We start from the raw sequence: 20,642 nt of genomic DNA, 5'->3' as shown, positions 1-20,642 counted from the left end.
AGTATTGGTACCTTTATGTATTTTTATTGCACTTTTAATGTTTATTATATAAAAAAAAAAAAAATAGAAGCACAATTTCCTATCCTTTCTTACAACCAAATTTTTATTTCACCAATCCAATGGATGGGTACTCCAGCTAGTAAACAATATTTGACTTAAAAACATATCCCTTAATATAAATGTGCGTATCTTTAAAGTATGCGTAAACAACGTGTGAAAAAGAAATCCCTGAAATGGTTGATGGGATTTGAAAACAAAATGCAATTGTAGAATTTATGTTTTATGTAGAATTGTTTTACCAGTTATGAATATAAGAACTGTTCCTGTTTTTGTCCTAAATATGCCAGTAATGATGGAAAGTACATAGACTGCTTATATATCCCATGTAATGAAAGAGGAAACTGGAGAAATCCCATCAGTACACCTAGTGGCTACCTCCACTGACTAATTTATATTTAGCTAGCACTGGAGTTATAAAAGTTATGCATTTTAAAAGAAATCTAACCTCTTCTTGACACATCCTGAATCATTCGTAGTTGATTAAACCATATTTGACAGGTCTAAATGCAAAATGCTAGGAGGAATTAGAGAACAAACAAACCTTTGTCAAGTTATAGTAGCATTATGTGGGTTTTAGTTAATTATTTTATTTTAATTTTCAATATTACTTTATACATCTTCAAAGAAAACAATAAAAATTTAGTAATCCAACTTTTTGGAAACTAATTTTTCTTTAATGAGTTATGTATAAAGTGTACAGAGATCTATTTGACAAACCTTCTTATTTTGTCACTGCAGGTCAGTAGATAAATATTTCCTCGTAAAGTTTTTCATGCTTGAAAACTTGCTAATTTTCAGAAAAACTCTGAATTTCCAAATATTTTCCCTTATTTTGATAAACTTGTAACTCTAACTCAATTTTTATTTTTACAAACCAGTGAAATTTTTTATTTATGTTTTCACACTTAAATTTTTGACACTGTAACACAGAAATTATCCTGAATTTTCAACATGATTACCTCTTGAGAAAAAGTAAATTGTTAGATTTTAACTTCCATTGGGCCACCTTTCATTCTATTGTTAAGTTTTATCAACAAGTACATGGAGTACCAGTGAACCATAATTACCCTTCTTTCTTGGGACTAGACAAGAAAAACTACTGGTCAGCTATTAGTAAGAGGTACTTCATAATAAACACAAATATGTAACAAAACATCTTAGTTTCTCAGTGCTAGCTTCTGTTTAAGAGCTTTATGGTGGATATAATATAAATAAAATGAATTTTTTTTTCTCAAATAGAATAAGTCATAAAATCACTATCTTGTAATACCATTTTCTAGAGTGTACTAATTTGTACAATATTTTAAGTGGTGTGTAACTGTATCTATTTTTATTTAACCTTCTATGTGTTTTTGGTACAGTTTTCAGTTCCTGCTTTATCAAAACAAGTAGATTTACTGCTTTCCTTTAACCTATAGGAATGTCTGTATCTAATTTAAAAAAATTAGGAGACAACTTGCTTATTGATTAGTTTAAGTGTTAGAACTTAATCATCATTCAGGTATTTTTGGGACAGCATTTGTGTCAATTCTCTTCCTTTATATTTACCAGTCTTCTCCTTTAGTATATTTGCTCATATGATTGGACTGTTTAGGGAATTTTCTTATTGACTCCCAGATTTACAAGTTGGTTAATATAACAGTTAAGGAGAACAACGGGCTTCTTGTTCTATCGAGGCTGTCCCATCCACTTAACTTTAAAACAAACATGTGCAAAGCCAATCCATAAACAAAATGTATTTTTCTTCTGGTAGTATTTTGCAATGTGAGTGCCAGGTCATACCTGATCATCTTAAGACATTTGGATTTGTCTCTTGCAACATTTATTGTAAAATATATTGTATTAATAGTTGTGTAAACTATTCCATGTATTTTTGATTCTTCATGCTTGCATCATGTTGCAAAGTCTGACTACATGTACTCTAGAAATTTTTTCAGCTTTTAGTTTTATTTCCCTTTTGCTGTAGAGAAGTCTAAGATGTGTTACATATAAAATTCATAATTTATGTTGTTTTCTTTGTAGTTTATTTAATTCTTTAGTGTTTTCCTTTCGTTTTTATGCATTTCTACCTTTGTAAGAAGACATAGATTAAAGAGGAATTTTATCTACAGAACAAAAGATACTTTAACTATTGCATTATTCTACAATGTTATTGATACTTAAGCTGTGCTCTCAGTTTGCTTGATCGAGCACACTACTTGATGTTTCTTAAATTTTTTTCTTCCTTAATCTTTTGCAGTGTTGCTGGTTTCTCTGGTTTACTATTTATTGTATTTCTGTCAGTTAGAATTGCTACTTCCCTTGGTGGATTTTCATTTGGTACATCTAGGTGTACATTAAACCATAGTTTATATTCTTATTGTCTTTATCATACTTCAACAATAACCCATGTCTCTCATGCGTTTTCAGAATTTTGAATAAGTTTTCTGGAACCCAAAAACCTGCATGCCTTTAATGTACTGCTCTTCTTTTTTCCAGATCATGTTTCCTTTACTTGCATACCTCCTTTGGTATTATTGTAGTTTTATGTTCATCCAAGAGCAAATGATTGTATTTGAAACTAAGAATTCCACTGAAGTAAATGGTAACCTATAAACAGCGACATACCCCATCTTCTACATGTCCATTTCTTCTGCATTGTAATCATATTCTTCTGTGGTTTGAAAATATATATTTATTATCTCATTTATTATGACATACTTCCATTTTCATCTAAACCATTCATTTCCTCACTTATTGAAAAATAATATCACACTTTTGGATTTTCATTTTAGCTTATGAAGAAGAACTTCCCTCCCCAGTTAGGTTGTTATGGGCTGTGTCAATCCCATTTGTTGTTGCTGCATGGGGTCTGAAAGGAAGGAGTGTTTCTTGGTCAGGTGCTGCTTCAGGTGAGGCTTACATTAAGAAATTCAGTTCAGAAGGTTTTATGGTTAACCCTTATTTAAAGAAAATTTAAAATGTATGAAACAGATTTTACCCTTTTATTTCTTCATAGGTCATACTCTGTATTTTTCCAGATTAATGGGCCATGATGAATTTTAACTTTTGTCTGATAGACTGATCTTGTACATGCTGATCTGTAGATACTCTCTTTTTTCATATTACTCCATACACATTTATTAATGTTTGATACATTCATGAGGACATACTTTACCTAAAATATTGTACTGTCTGTTAATCGTGGTTGATACATGTTTTGATATGTTTTTGTATGTATGTATATAATCTGGTATAAATGATTTATATTGTAAAATATTTTCATTATTTCACTGTTAGTGTTTGATTTAGGATGAATAATACTAAACATTGTTAAAATACTTTGATTTATTGTATTTGTATAATAAAAAAATATGTTGGAATTTATTTTTTGATTGTTAAATAATTACGAATATGAATAAGTTTGATCTTACTGACTTCTTTATGTCATGAGTAAAACTGAAATTTTCTTGGATGTACTCTTTCAATATGAGATGTTAACAGTTTTTAACAGTCTCTATTCTGTTAAACTGGGCACTGTACTGTTCACTGAACTGCATACCGACAGTGACATATGCACTGTTGACATAAAAAACCAAAGGACTGTCTATAATGTCTGAGCAATTACGATACTGAATATATCTGAATGTTGGATGTGAACAAATACAGACAGACTTAAGGTCTAGTTGAAATACTTACAATCTTTGTTTATAAGAAAACAAAGCAAAGTTGTAGACATTGCACGAAAGTTTTTTTTTTTTTTCTGAAGTGGCATCATTGAATAGCTATTAACATTGCCATGGTGAATTAGTGATTAGATGACATTTTGGTTTATGGAAGAGGGTTAAAAATTAATCAAAAGTTAGTCTGGCCATTTCAACAACAGCTAGTTTTTGGTCTTTTTTTAAAGAACAAGGCTGTTACACTGATGAACAAATAAAAGACTGCAATTTTGAATCAAGTTAAAAGATACTGTAAATGTACTAATATAAAGCATCAATACATCAAGTATGGTGCTATAAAACAAAATTAAAAATTTTGATTTTATATAAGTGAAACTGGAAGAGAAAATGACACTCTAAAATACCATACAAGTGATTGTTTGTTTGTCTGTGAAGCTACAGAGTAGATTGCTTGTGCTCTGTCTATCACAGGAATCAAACCCCAAATTGTAGCATTAAAGCTTACCACTGAACTACAGGGAACGTACCATGTAAGGCATGAAAAAGCGTATAATCAATATATATGTATTTTATTTCTAAAATTTTTAGTATGTGTAATGTATATGGACATGCTTTCAAATTTTCTTGATGTGATGGCATCAATCACATATTTTTGCTGTTTATTTTAAGATTTTATTTTAATAGATTTATATTACTAGGTTATGTGGATATTAGTGAGGTCTTAGGTGTAAAATGTATAAAAACGTTTGGTTTGGTTTTGCTTTTAGTAATACAAAACTTATGAAATAAAGTGCTAGTCTATTTTTTAAATTATTTTGAACTAAATTTTCTTCATATTGATGCCTGTGTAGTTGTACACATTATAGGTTTCATAGATTTTGGTATAATTTATCAAATGCAGTAGTGTAAGAAATGGGAGGCTTACCCCCCACTTTTCAATCTGGTGGGTCATAATGGGTGTGCCTTTAGTGCACATTCCCTTGCTTTGCTCAGTCAAATAGATTTCTTGCCCCCCCCCCATTTAATTTGCCTCCTACACCTCTGATGTATTAACTTTTGTATTCAACTAATATAAATTTCATGATCAATTTTCTTTCCAGTAAAAGCTTTTCTTTTAGCCTTAATATTGATGAGGAATATTGTTATTCATCTGGTTCTTATCAAATGACTAAGTTTAATTTTATTATGATTGTAATTAGTATTTTATTTTTGAAATACAGATTTAAGTTTGTGTATAGATGAGAAAAAGCAATTTGCAAGTTAAAAATATGCACAACATAGATTTGGTTTGTACTATATATTGAATGTATATTTTGCTTTGTCTGAGCATAAAACTGACACTGTTCTTTACAACAGGATTCGTAGTTGGCTTTCTCCTAACAGTTAGCAATTACCAGTTCATAGTTTGTTTGCTGGCTTTCTTTGTGTCATCTTCCAAGGCAACGCGATTTCGATCTTGGCAAAAAAAAGAAATATGACAGCGAATTTAAGGAAGGTTGGAAATATTTTATTATTGATTCATTTATTTTTTCTTTTCACAACCATTACAAATTATTAATAGGTATTTAATGTTCTATGTGATTTACATATTTAAACTTTATACAAGTCTTTAACATTCATAAGTACATAGAACAATAAATGTACATGAGAATTGTAATTCCACGAGTTTCTCTGTTTGAATATTTTTAAACATAAGTAACATTTACAATCAACTTTTTTTTTTTTCCTGATTAAAAAAAGTCAAATAGACACTGATTCTTAGTTTTGACATAAAGTAGTTTTAACTATTAATACAACTGTGAGTGCTTTTTTTTTTAATCTGAAATATATTTGTTACAGGTATTGTCAATTCTACAGAAATTATATAAGCTAAATCATTACTTAATAAAGGATGATTTAATAAATATTGTTTTAATGGTTTTTGTTGTTGGGTGAGTTCTTTTGGATTATTTAGTAAAAATTATAATGCAAAGTCCAGTCCACTTAATAATAACAAATGAGTTTTATTTCTTCAACTAGAAGTTAGCATAACTAAATTTGCTGATAAGCCTAAATTAGCAGTAAATGCTAATACAACAGTTTCATTTATTTGCTAATTCTCTTTCTCTGCAAAACCTACAGCATATCTCTTTGTCCTCAAAACTCAAATTCAATAATCACATCACTAAAGTAGCTAACTGATTAACAAACTCATTATTTCAGACTCAGAATAACTTACTTTAGCTTAACTGACCTTCTATATAGTTTAAATAATTTCTTAAACTTTCAGAAAGATTCCAGTCATAAACATAAAAAATTTAAGGATAACAAAGAACATGTTGGTCAATCTAGGCTGTCTAATCCACTAAACTAAATTAAACTTTAAAAAAAATTCAAAGCTAACACTTATCATTTAAGTATTCATCAAGCCTTCTATTAACTTTACTGCATTTACCACATTAAGCAACCCATTCTAAAGGCCAATTACCCTGTTAGAAAAATAAAACTGTCTCAGGTGAAGATGACTCTTACCCTGCCAAAATTTATATTTATGTCCCCTAAAAGGTAATGCATCAATGCTATCAATATTTTCAATAACCTTGAAAACCTCAATCAGATCTCTTCCAATTTTATTCTCAACAGGAAATAATTTCTGAGATTTCAACTTCTCCTCATGTAATAACCTTTCCAACCCAGGTATCATCCTAGTAGCCCTCCTTTGAACCCTTTCCAACAATTAAATGTCCTTCCTACGGTAAGGAGCCTCATACTATATGCAAAACTCCAAATAAAGCCTCATCAATGATTCATACAGATAGTTGATAAACTCTTTACACATTCATTCAGTAATTCAACACACTTTTCTTCTATAACACCATTAAGGTTATTCCCATTGAGAGTATACTTATAACTTAAATTATAAGAATCCAAATTTATTACCTTACGTTTATTATAATTAAAAGCCATCTGCCATTTATTTGCCCAATTTGTCAAATACTTTAAATTATTATGTAAAACAACATCCTTCTCCTCACAGCCAGTAATACATAAAACCTTAATATCAACAGCAAGTTTAAGTAATTTATTGACCATTCCTTCATCTGTGTCACTGATGTAAATCAAAAAGAACAAAGGTCCTAAAACTGAGTCCTGAGGTACCCCACTTGTAACATTAATCCAGTATGACTGAACTCATTTTTTATAACAACCCTCTGCTTTCTTTCATTCAGTGAGTTAACTTATTTCCTATGCCTATAGAGATAATTTTTTTTATGTTTAACCTTGTCAAATGCTTTCTGAAAATTCAGATACATCAAATCCATACCCTTACCCTCATCCAGATATCAAAGCAAATGATTAGTAAGGCAAACTTTTCCCCTAGTGAAACCATATTGACTACCCTCCAAAATTTTTAAACTTTGTAAAACATCTTTTATCAAATTTTCAAATGCTTTTCCCCTCGCTGGTGTAAGATTAATAGGACTGTGATTACTGGCATAATTTTTATCTCTCTTGAAATTGGGTTACAAGATTTCCAGATTGAAAAACTGGGGCCTTTTTTTTTACCATACAAGGTAACTCTATAATAGCCTTGAAACAATGTAAATTACAATAACACACTTTTTACATTTGCTAAATAATCTGATGTTTATTGCATCACATTTTAAAATCATAGACAAGCAAAATTTATTGAAAGCTCATATAGCTAAGAAATAATAAATAAAATAAAGAGCATGCCTAAGTTGTTTTGAACTCACTCAAAAGAAAAATATTGCTTCTTCATTATTTTTTTTTTTTTGTGGCTGAGCAGGTCGTTATATCTCAGTTGCTGTGGCTGCTCAATAACAGGTTAGGTAAGGAAATATAAAAGAGAGAGAGGGAACACCGTCATGTGTGATTTGTCTTTGTCAGATGATTCTCCAAGTAAAATTTAAAATAGCTGTGTATGATGACAAATTGTACATATCAACCTCACACTGAGGTACAGAGAAACTGGGATGATTTTATTCTTTTACTGTTTCTGATTGGTACAAAAAAAGATAATGATAAGAACTGGGATGTCTGGTATCCCTACCTTGAAAAGAAAAGTACCATTAGCAACTTCCAATCTTCTGGCCCCTTGCCCACTATTCAAGGACTTACAAAAAATAGTAACAAGCGGCTCACGTATTCAATCCTTAACTTCCTTCTAAACCCTTGGGGAAATATTATTTGGCTCAGGAGACCTATCATTCTTTAATTTCATTTTAAAAAGCTAAGGATTAATGTGATCATATTGTTTCCATCTAATAATCATTAAGGATGAGGAATATTATTTAAATGCTCTTCAGAAAAAATTAAAGAAAAAAAGTAGAAAGTAGTAAACCAGCCATCTCATTATTATCAGAAATGAGCCTTTCCTTATCATCCTTCAATAACCCTACTCCCATCCTAACATTCTTTTTACCCTTACTGTATTTAAAGAAATTTGTACTTTTTAATTTTTACATTTTCAGTCAACTTTTTTTTTATATACCCTTTTTGATTTCCTGATGTCCTTTTTGAGCAACCCTCTTGATCTTCTATAATCTTTTAAGTTTTCATTTATATCAATCAATTTATAATTATTTTCTTTAATTTTATTCCTTATACTCTTTGTGAGCCAACCTGGTTATTTACTTGTTGTTACCCTTTTTAAAAGAAAGGGCATGACTATCTTGAATATTCAAAAATGTATTTTTAAAAACTTTCTTCATTTGATCAGCGTCTCCAATTAATTTAGTTTCTCCATCACACAACAGATAATTCTCATTGCATCCATTGAAAAATTGTTTGTTTTTTAAATTTGTAACTAGAATCCCATTTTTCCTTATCTATATATGCAGTAAAAACATCAAACTTAATTGAACAATGATCACTTTGGGGCTATAGTAAAGAGTAGATTTTTGCCTATGAAGGTTTAGAACATATTACTGAATAAATGTTTAATCCTTTTATAGTACTTATTCATATAATTTATTAATGAATAACTACTAGTTTATATTTGATTGAAAACCCTTTTATTGTACACAATCCACATTAATGGAATAAAACATTCACATGTAGTTAAAAAATGTTATATAAAACAGTATTCATGGTTTTATATTCTAAATATGAGAAAAAATACACTTAGTTTAAGTACACATACTTGATTCTATGTGCAACACTCATGCAGCTACATACAATAAACTTGCATCGAAAGAACACACTGTTGTGGGCAGTTAAAAGAACTACAGCTGATTTAAGCAAGACAAATTTTTATTTAACAGACACCATTCCAAACAGGTTAACAGTCAAAGCCTTTTCCAACATAAAACTTTTGTTGCTTCAACCTGAAGAAGGCCTTAGTATAGAAGCTGAAATGTTGTTTCCTTTTCTCTCAACAGGCAGTTGCAATCCATTAAAGTTTTCAAGTCTGCTAATAAAATTGTTCATTAATTCAACATACCCAATAAACAAAATTATAAATAAACAGTTAAACGGAACATAGTAACACTAACAGTTTAATTAATAAATAAATACAGACCTTCAACAATAACAAATAGTTACAAGAGAGAGTTTACATGTCAGTTATATATATATATATATATATTTTAACACCATTGTTGATTAATTAAACGTATGATTTGGGAGAGAGGGTGAGTTTAGAATTACACCATTGATAGTTTTTCAGGATTAAAATTATTAGTAGTAGCATACATTTTGTGATTCATACTTGTTCTATCTTACTACTTCTCTTACCTCTTGTACACTAGGCATACAGTACACTTTATTGAAGCAATGCAGCTATTAAACATATCCCCCTGTACAAAAAGGTGCTCTAGTGCACGGAAGGATCTGCTACACATATAATGTTTTTTAGTTTTGATACAACTTTTGTTCAAGTAATCACCATTATATTAATCAAAAGATTTAATTTTCAATGTGAGAGACATTTAATGGGTGATTACTATGGGTGCATATCTCATAATACTAGTCGATACAGAAGTTTTACCAATGGTTTGTTACAAAGTTTGACAGTCGTGTCTGTAATTTATTATCTATATTACTAACATTGTCTTATTTAAGTACTTCACACTTTACAGTGCTTTTTTTCAAATTCTCAGGTTTGATCAACTAAATGGCAGCTGGCAAGAGAAGTAAAATAAAAAAAGTTAATATCTGTCTATCTATTTTGTTATTGTTAATTTGTTATATTACCTTGCATGTAATGTTTTTGATAAAAGAAATGAAGACAACATGTAGTACTCAATACTCATCTTCCTTTATTGAATCGTTGATAATTAGTAAAAATAATTTATTAGAAATCCTGATTTTTTCTCTACAAAAGACTTATAATGTTTACTGAAAGCTTGCCAAATTTCATGAAGATACATAAATCGTATCATATCGATATGTGTCAATCGTATTGCTGTATTGCCACACCTTTAGTGATTATTATTCAGACATTGTCAGACAGTTTCTGTTAACAAGAGAAAAAGAAATCTGATGCCACTTGCATGTCGCCTGATGAACTGTTAGATGTTTAAAACTATCTATGAATTCCTGAATAGTGAATGAACCATCAAATGTAGTCCTAAATCACTTGCACCCAGATGTTCCCCAATCTCCACCTCTGAACCATTTTTCTTTTAGAAGTTAGCAATAAATCTAAAATAGCATTGTTACTAGCAGATTCTCTGGCTACATAAAGAAAACCATTCTGAATAATTTCTAAAAACCTGTCTTCCCTCATAGTTTGACTCTAACTTTTCCCACTGTAAAGTTTCTCATTAATTTCACCAGTTGCATATGGTGGTCTGTAACAAGTTCCAATTAAAACTTCTCTGTTTATAACCACTAACAGAAACCCAAATTGATTCAATCACTTTAATGTTAGCTGTGATATCCTCAACTTCAACAGGATGTAACTCGCACTTTAAATATAAAGCCTCACCCTCTTTTTAGTATCTATTTCTATTCAATAACCTATAATGTATTTAAAAGAAATTCCAGTCACCAAATCAGTCTACCTTTAATCTATCTTCAGCTATTCCCATTACGTAAACCAAGATCATCCATTCAGACTGGTTCTCCAAAGTCATCTATTTTCGTTCTTATACTTCTAGCATTACAGTAGTAACAATTTAGCCAAGTCTTAAAACTGCTTCTGTACTTTCAGGCTTACAAATTAGTAACAATATATTGTAGTTCTAAATTAATTTAGCTGTTCAGATATATTTTTTAATGTAGAAACTTGTATATTATCAAGCAAATAAAGCTGAATTAAGAGCATAAATATTTTTGGAAATTACAAATAATAGTAATACAAATTAAAACCTACAAAGAATTTATTTATGTGAGAGCCTTCCATCATTCTTTTTATAATGATACTCAATTTTTGTGATTTTTTTTTGTAAGTTCAGGAGGAGAAAGAAATTGGGTTCAAGTAATTTGCAATGGAGGGGTTGCTTCTGAACTAGCTCTTCTTTTGATGATAGAATGTGGTGTGGGAGAGAAACCTATTAATTTTGATAAAGACTTCAGATGCTCCTGGCTTACTGTTTCTGTTATTTCGGCTCTTTGTGGAGCAAATGGTGACACTTGGGCTTCAGAGCTTGGTCCAGTCTTTTCAAGAGCTGACCCAATATTAATTACAAACTTGAGAAAAGTTCCCAAAGGTAAAGTTTGTTTTAGCTAAATCTTCTGTATAAGTGATCATTTACAGCTGGATATGACCTAGCACTTCAATTAGAATAATAAGAGTTGGCAGTGAGTGCTGTTGACTAGCTGCCTTCCCTCTACTAGTTCAGAGGATTGAAGACATCAGTAGACTATGCCTACCTCTATTCTAGTTAATCATATTTTGTATAGTTTTTGCCAAAGTAAAAATATAAAATTTCTCAGATGTGTTTTGTTTTTTATACAATATTTTAGGACACTTGATAAATAAAAGTGTTGAAACACTTACCATTCCTATTCTCTTCTCTTCAACAATTTCAAAATTTTCATATCTAGTATCTTTATGTTTTTTCCAGGAGGGGAGGATTAGAGTAAAGTTAAAATCAACTAAGCCTTATTAAGGCAATCTCAGAATTAGTTTGGAGTCATAAGACTCTTTCAAAGTTTTAAGACAACACTGAGTATTGTAAATGTAAGTTTGGTGACAGGAGATCTAAAATAACAGAATCATGTCTTATCAGTATTGTCAGCTTTTAATGATAATATGAGTGCAATTATTAAGTAACTTAAAAATGTACAATAATTTTTTAGTATTTCTTGTTCATCACAAGATGTCTACATAACTTGATTTTTCAACACAATCAGGAACAAATGGTGGAGTGTCAGTACCTGGTCTTCTGTTTAGTGCCTTTGGTGGGACACTAATTGGAACATCTTATTACGTATCACACCTTATTTTTCACAATGAAGAGCATCTCTTTAGCAGTACACCACAATGGCCAGTTATCATCATAGCTACGTTTGCTGGTTTCTTTGGGTCATTTGTGGATTCACTTCTGGGGGCAACTATACAGTTTTCAGGTTTGACATTATTGCATTATGTCTCATAACTTGCATGTTATTTATCTTGTACTCAGCAGACTTATATTGCCAACAACTGGGTTCTGATATCCATAGTGGGCACAGCACAGATGGTCCATTGTATAGCTTTGTGTTTACTACAAACAAACAAATTTATCTTGTAGTTAAAAAAATTGCATATTTTTTTTCAGTCACCCTTTTTCCTCAAACCACAAATCATATATGTATATATAAAACCAAAACACATGCTTCTGATTTGATAAAACATTTACAAATTGTCTTATTCCCCCCCTTTTTGTGTGCATATGAGTTGAAGCTATTTTACCAGTTATCATCAATAAGAAAAAACATTTGTTTTGTTATATCAGGTCAATGAGACTGGACAATTAACTCGGTTAATCAGTATAATCAATTACCTATGAGCAATTAATTACATAGATTGATTTCACATGATATAATAATTAAATTGCTTAATGTCATGAAAATTATCAACTAATCAAAATTAGTATTTTCAAATATTAGTGTTTTTGATTATTCCAGCTATCCAAATAATTAAAATATTGTTATTATGATTTCTCATTATTATTTTTTGATTAATTCAAGGTCATTCTGCTTAATTTATTAGTGTCATGATTCACAAAAATAATCAATTAATCAAAATTAGTGTTTCTTACTATTACTATTTTCATCTCTTTTCAACCATCCAAGTATTAAGTGTGAATAATTGATTAGTTGAATGTAACTGATTAATAAGCTCAATGATTAATTGATTATCACATTCTGCTAATTGCCCAGCTCTACAAATCATGGCACATCAAGTTGTCACATTGCAAATTACGGTTGGTACTAATACAGTTGTTTTAGCACATTCTTTGTAGCTCACTAATATCCCATATCAGCAGGTTGATTTTAACATTTGTTTCTGTAGTTTCAAAATGATTCACTCAAAACTAGTTTTTTTCATAACTTTTCACTTATATACTGAAAATACAATCACACTTAAAACAATGATAGAATAATTTGATTTTATTTAGCATCAGTTTCAAGTATTAATTACATAACATCTAAATTTATAATTTATCTTAATCTAAAATAAATATATTTGTGATGTAAAATGTTTCAGGTATAAATAAAAGAACTGGAAAAATTGTAGGAGCCAGGGGAGTTGGAATTAAACACATCAGTGGGATTGGACTTTTAGACAACCATGCTGTCAACCTTGTATCTACACTTCTCACAGCTCTTCTTATGCCTGAGGTAGCTGCTACCACCTGGCCTGTGTTTCAATGAGTTATTCAGAACCAGATTTTTGTCACTATCTTTCACATAATAGAATTATCTTGAATCTTAACTTCTTTTTTTTCTTTTGAAACACTATCTACTTTCCTTTCTGAATATTTCAGCCAATTAATGTTAGCTGTATGTATATCAATCCTTTAGGAATAATATATTTCCTATTTTAGAAAGCTTTAGTTTATGTTTGAAAATTCCTCTGTATACCTCAGATGTTGAGAAAGTTTCTGATTGCTACACTTGTCATATGTACATCATTTTCTTAAGGTCATAGTGATTGGCATTTTGTTTTTGTCTGTCAAAAACCTTTGAACTTAGTGTGTATATATGTAGTCTACATGTTCACTGGAATAATACTCATCTTTTGCAAGTATTACTATGTGGTTTTAAAACATTAGCTATTTTAATATGCTATAAATTGTGAGACTGGAAAAAGTATAGCAATTTTAAAAGATCTTACAGATCTATAATATGTATCAAACTGGCAGAAACATGAATATTTGAATGTATTTGTATGTCTGTGACATATAAGTGGAAGAGAATGGTTTTAATAATTTGAGTTCATTTGATTAATTTAGGTTCGTTGTGGAATAAAATAATGGTTATTCCTAAAAATTACAGCCAGTTTTCATTTACATTGTGAGGAAATGGAAAAAGAGTAAAAAAATAAATATCTCTAAACATAGCCTTAAATAGTAGTGAGGGTTCTATTACTTTCAGAAAAATAATATCATTATGATAATGAAGAAGAAACATAGGGTGAGTTAAAATTTAACTCAGTATTTGTATGATAACTTGTTAGTTTCAGCATCAAACATTTGAAAATAAAAAACAAACAAACAATTAATGATGGTGATGTATCCTTATAAGTGTAAATTGTTTGATTATATCCAAGTGTCGGTAATGACTAATATTGTCTATGATCATGCATTCTCCGTAGAAACCTATTTTGCAGCTTAGAGAGTTTGGGATTGGGAATAATAATCGCCATCTGACTGCTGTTAGAGTTACAACTTTCTTTTTATACTTTTGTCTCTGCAGCTTATCTCTAAATCGAAATGTTTGTGTTTTATAGACCTTAAGACAGTATTTTCTTTCAACTCTTCAACTTGCATGTAATAAAAGTCTTAGTTTAGAAATAAATTCTCGGCCAGATAATTGCTATAACTAAAATGTTTATTTACTTAAATAAGTTTAGTAAACTTTTTTTACTTCATTCAATTAAAATGTTTTTTATTTTATGTTATTTCAAACAGTTATAAGTGTTTTATTCCAGATAGTGTTCTATAAATGTTTATGAGATAATGTTCGCATTATGTATTTGAAGGCTGTGCCTTCATTAATGATATGATGTAACTGTTATATGTATATAGGTTAGCAGCTAACTGGAATATTAGTGATATATGTACACTGATATAAATGACATACCATATCCCATTTCATTCTGTATTTATTATCATGTGGTTTATCACACCAGTGAAGTTATTTTGCAGCACATTTTTGAATTTTAGTCAACTGTATTTTTTCAAACAGTTCACCAATACCCATAAAAACTGATTCATCGGTATGTTTTGAGGATTATGTTTCTTCCTGTATTCTTTCTGGGATTTTTTATGGGCCTTAAGAAAACATTGCTGGGTTTGTGCTGAGTGCTTTTTCAGATATGGAGTGGATGAAGGAAAGTAGTGTTTGTTGTACAACGAAGGTAGTACAAATTGCAAGATAGAGCTCTAACTGTGTTCACATCTGACTGGTTATTAAAATGATATATGGATCCAATTTTGCCAAGTTTTTTTTAATAATAGGTTCCAGATGCAGCTGAAAATTAGAAATGACAAAGTTGGAGCAAAGACAATGAGGAGTAAGGTTGGATTCTCTGGAACAATAACTAGTTGATAGTTAGTTAACTGTTTATATTGGAATCTATTAATGATTTCAAAATTGAGAAGCAAGTCTTCTGGTTGAATTTATGTAATTTTAATTTAAAATATTGTGGAGTTCATTACAGCTTGAAAATTACTAGTACATCCAAAACACCTTAGGATAGGAACAAGGTATCAGGTTAGTTAATAGCAAGGTAAATTTACTGTATTACATAGGAACATTGTACTTATGGTCCTTTGGTAGTACATATGGTTCAGGAGGTCTGAAACTGTGAACCAGATGGTGGCAGAACTTTTTTGATCCTATAATTTGTTATAGTTGTTCCTTCCACTCTGTTTTAATTACCACTGAAAGAAAAATCTAGCTCTTCTGTGAATCAGAAGGCCCAAGGTTTGAGACGATGTTGCCATTTAACAAACCCAGCACTTTCAGCTCTGGATATATTATAAAAGTGACAGTCAACCTATTATTCAGTTCTGGGAGTGAGACAGATCCTTTTTTGACAGAGGTGTTGCTGACTGACTGCCTTCCATCTGGTCAGCAGCTCAAACCTGGGATGGTTAAACTTGACTGCTTCGACTATGTGCACCTAAGGTGATGTTCACCTTGAAAGTACTAATATAAGCGCTTTAAGAACTTATTACTAAATGATGCTGAAAAAACTTTAAAGGTTGAAGAAGTGATTACAATTTTATAGAAAAGTGTTGGTGGGTCAGCAAGGACAGTGCAACAGCAGATATATTATTTTCACAACGATTTGATCTTTTGTAGGTTCTGTGTAGAAAATGTGCTACAGTAGTAGCCCACTTAAAAAAATAGAACAGGCAGACAACATAGTTTACTTCGTTTCCTTCACCAAAGAGAAAGTTAACAAACAAATCAAGAATGTACTTTTTTTTTCAATCAAAATATTAATTATGAATTAATCCTTACGATAAACATGGTGTATTAAAGTGGAAAAAACAAAAATGTGTTCAAAATCACAAGGTTCAAAATAGGTGGTGGAAAGAAAATTTGTTTACAGAAAAATATTGTGTACATTCTTCTTCTAGACAGCCTACCATGTGTGAACTGTAACTACCTTGAAGATTTAATGCATTTAAACCTGAAATCAGTGTTGCACTCTCGTATGTAGTATAATCTAAAATTCCTTCTGACATATGCTGAAACAAAATTATTTCCATTCTGGATAATTAAAGATTTTTAATTTGAATATATGTTCTAATATATTTAGATCAGTTTTATATTTTCTTTTTTTAATTTTGTAATCATTGAATTGTTCAAGGATTTTGCTTGACTTCTTGTTTGTAATGTTGAGTAGACACTGATTTACTGTGAGGTGGAAATCTCTGTTCATTCACTTTTTTGTTTTTTGAGTAACAGCTGTGACAATTCTACTGAATATAAGATTTGAACAGCAGTTATCCTACAAAATTACAGTGTATGTTCTAAACAGTGATTTAAGTTTTCATGAGTAAAAGATTAAATAAATGATTTGCCAGAAGATTCCTGTTTTCAATGTGCAACTATGAATTTCTTAATCATGATATGATTGTGATGATTTTGTTCAGTTTCCCTTCATTTAATTATTTGAGCATATAAATTATCAGTAATGCAGTGCTATTTAAATATATTTAGAAACTGTTAATTTTTCCAACCATTACTTGAAACTTGCTAATCAAAAGTAATATTTTACTGGTTTTCTTATAGAGGATATCTCATACTTATTAATCAAACACAGTACACCTCAGTTTTTCTTTTTTTAATATATCATTGTTCTAAAATATGCTATGTTTCCTTATGTGATAAAAGGCTAATTACTTAGTCCTAAGAACTTAGGTAATTCAATTGAAGCTCAGTTTTTTATAACATGACATTAAGTAAGGTGTTAAGGAGTTGCTACACAGGTAGAATATGTAATATTTTATGTGAATAATAGTTTGTTTGTTAGTTTATTTAAGAAGAAAATGTATGAATTAAAATGTTATAAAGATAGTTCTGAGTAATAAAATGGTTATATTTCAAGCTGGTAGACAGTCATTTGATAATGCTTTGTTAATAAATATGTTTTTGTTTGTTACACTGGAACTATCCATTTTGATTCACATAATAATTTATCACACCAATAATTGTTAACAAATGTAAGACAAACGGGAACTTTACATAATTTATGAGTCATTGAAACACCCTTGTGATTGTCAATGGATTACTGTGTTGAGTATTTATGCAGCAACAGGTCTAACACAGAGAAGTATTTCAAATTAAAACAAGATCAAGCCTGTATTGTTCAAGTTAATAATGTAATAAGTTTAGCAAATTAATTATGAAGTATCCGGAATTCTGTCTAGATATGTATTACTTCTTCAGAATTACTCTTTTCTCATATCATTTGTAAAGAGATTTTTTGTAATAAAACAGGGAGGGATTATTGTAATACAAGACTTTTCTGATAAGGTGTTATTTTGACATTTTTTATAAGATGAATATGTGATCTGATCATGTAAACTTAATATAATTAAATATTTCCATGAACTAGGGGCCCGGCATGGCCAGATGGTTAGGGCGCTTGACTGCAATCTAAGGGTCATGGTTTCTAATCTCCATCCCACCAAACATGCTCGCCCTTTCAGCCGTGGGTTAGTTATAATGTGACAGTCAATCCTACTATTCGTTGGTAAAAGAGTAGCCCAAGAGTTGGCGGTGGGTGGTAATGACTAGCTACCTTCCTTCTAGTCTTTCACTGTTAAATTAGGGACTGCTGGCGCTGATAGCCCTCACGTAGCTTTGCGCGAAATTCAAACCAAACCATGAACTAGGCTATGTAAATTAAATTTTAGTAGAACAATATATGGAAGTACAGAAGCCCTCCCAGTGGATAAGTGATGAGTGTACATTATTGTATAGCTTTCCGCAAAAAAAAAAATTAGGTCAAGAACTTACGTATATATATATATATATATACTACAAGTATTCAAAACATATAATTTTTTAATAAAGCTTTAATTACATAACTTGGGTATTTAGTTTTAAATATAGTTAAAACAATTCAGCGTTGTCAAGTAAACGTTAATTTTGAATGCTTAATCATTTTTAATTGACGTCATTCTACAAGAACCGGTTTAATAGATGTTAATTTCAAAGCGTTTGCTTTTTTACAGATGTTTTCACCTTTCGCTGTGTATATGAATTGGCTTTTTGAAAACGATGATTTGTCGTTTTAGTAATTAAAATATACTTGATCATTCGTAAAATGTTATCATGTGAAAACGATATTTTTCAAAGTATTATCTAAGTTTATTTACTATTTTATATCATATTGGTATTTGACACATCTACCTTTTATGACGTCATAAAGTGTTACTTTATAAATATTACTGTAGTAAGAAAAGATACGTTCAAATAAATAACAGTGAAAAATAAATGAAATGAAAGAATATTACTTTACAGTAAAATTGCAGCAATGTGGAATTGGTGCTACCATCTAGTGTACACTTTTAATTCTATATATTACTTTAACTGCATAGATCTATTATATTATGTCGAGCAGTTTATCAAAAGTGAAAAAAAAACTTCATGAATGAGCGTCATTCTCATGTGAAGGTTACTTTAAGCTAGAAAGTAATCTAAAGTTAAACATTATTTCATTATAATCTTCTTGCTTAAAAAAAAGAAGAAAACTTTGTATTGTTACGTCCCTGCTTGTTTGATAATTTCCCGTAAAAATTCTTTCCGAGAAACTTCAGCGATACAAGTCCTTTCTTAATTAATACTGGTTTATTCTTTCTCGTTACAAACTTTGTAATACGCTTAATTTCCACAGTCACTTTAAACTTAACTACTTTTATAAACACACGCTATAATTCACTTTACTTACGGTGCCTACTGCTCGCTTGACTCGATTATCTCAATTTTCAATCTATATCTGGCTTATATACTAAAAAAGAGGACGTCTAGCAAACGCTGGGACATTCGTGATAATAATTCATATCTTACAGTTCTGGGTATTTTGACTGTAAATAAGTTTATCGAATGTATTTCTGATGAAATTCTGAATATCATTTTCAGTTTCAAATTTATATCTGATTGATGATAAAATATAAATTTAAAATTATCTCCATGGTAATTAATATTTTTTGGAGCATTAGAAGATTTAAGTTTTGATCATTCCGGACTTAATCATTATTTAAAAATAATTTGATGGAATCCTGAATAATATATATATTACGTCTAAGAAGATTCAATAACGTATTTATGATTTTAAACTCTACAAACGTTCTGCCCCATAGTGGCACAGAGGACTTACAACGCTAGAAACCGGGTTTCGATACCCGTGATGGGCAGAGCACAGATAGGCTGTTGTGTAACTTTGTGCTTAACTTCAAACAAATGTTCTTAGTTTAAAAGAAAGTAGCTTAAAAAATACGGTTATAACTACACAATAAACTAAAAAGTATTATATACAGATAAACAGTATGGTTATGTTAATAATCTAAATGTCAGCAATGTGTAGGCGCAATAAACTATGACTCGGTAGTACAGTACCATGTGTTTGCTACCCCTTTAGTTAATGTGTAGATTTTTCGATTTTTTTTGTTTTCTTTCAGTTTGGATGAAGAGGTTCAATCAAGTAAACAACTTAACTTTTCCTTACTTCAGTTGTATGTGGGACTAAGATTCACTATCTGGTTATTAAGTATGTTCGCTTGCAGTAAAGATAGTTATGATTTCACTTGTGATGTCCAATATTTTCATTTTCTGGGGCTTGAGAGATCAAGGTGGTTGCGTGAGCAGCCTAATTTTTTAATATTATCGTATTTTAGTATTTAAAGGCGGGCTCTCTCCTGTTATGTATATTTTATAGAATTGTAGCTTTTTAGTAAAGGTTTATTTTTTCAGATTGTTAGAAATATTGTTAAACAATTTTTGTTTTTACTTAGAATTTATTTTGCTTTAACATTGTGAAGTTATTTGCATTTTAGATTTTAACTTTCTTTATCTTTTAGCTTAAAGGGGGATTCATATTAACTGGTGAGAGAGAACAAATAAAGATTTATATTTACTTTCTCTCTCTTGCCAGTTCCACGTGTTCACTATAAACACTTGCCTTTGTTTTAATACTGTTGCGTCAGCAAGTCACATGACTACTGTGACGCCACGTTTCTAGAACTATCCTGTACTTTGGCGAATGCTCTAGTATTTACTAGATATAGGGTAGTCGGGTAT

At 30.2% G+C, this 20,642-nt stretch overlaps 1 protein-coding gene across 1 annotated transcript in view; it reads left to right on the top strand.

Moving 5' to 3' along the window:
• LOC106458855 (transmembrane protein 19-like) overlaps positions 1–17,569 on the top strand; it is a 21,739-nt gene extending 4,170 nt beyond the window's left edge. Inside the window, 6 exon segments of the mRNA XM_022385207.1 lie at positions 2,835–2,951; positions 5,079–5,196; positions 5,198–5,217; positions 11,126–11,380; positions 12,027–12,242; positions 13,366–17,569. Of these exon segments, the coding sequence (XP_022240915.1) occupies positions 2,835–2,951; positions 5,079–5,196; positions 5,198–5,217; positions 11,126–11,380; positions 12,027–12,242; positions 13,366–13,532 (893 nt within the window). The 3' untranslated portion in view covers positions 13,533–17,569.
• The last annotated feature ends 3,073 nt before the right edge of the window (positions 17,570–20,642 follow it).

This window comes from Limulus polyphemus, unplaced genomic scaffold (genome assembly GCF_000517525.1).
Source record: "Limulus polyphemus unplaced genomic scaffold, Limulus_polyphemus-2.1.2 Scaffold524, whole genome shotgun sequence".
Taxonomy (NCBI): Eukaryota; Metazoa; Arthropoda; class Merostomata; order Xiphosura; family Limulidae; genus Limulus; species Limulus polyphemus.
This window is presented reverse-complemented; position numbering and strand designations above follow the sequence as displayed.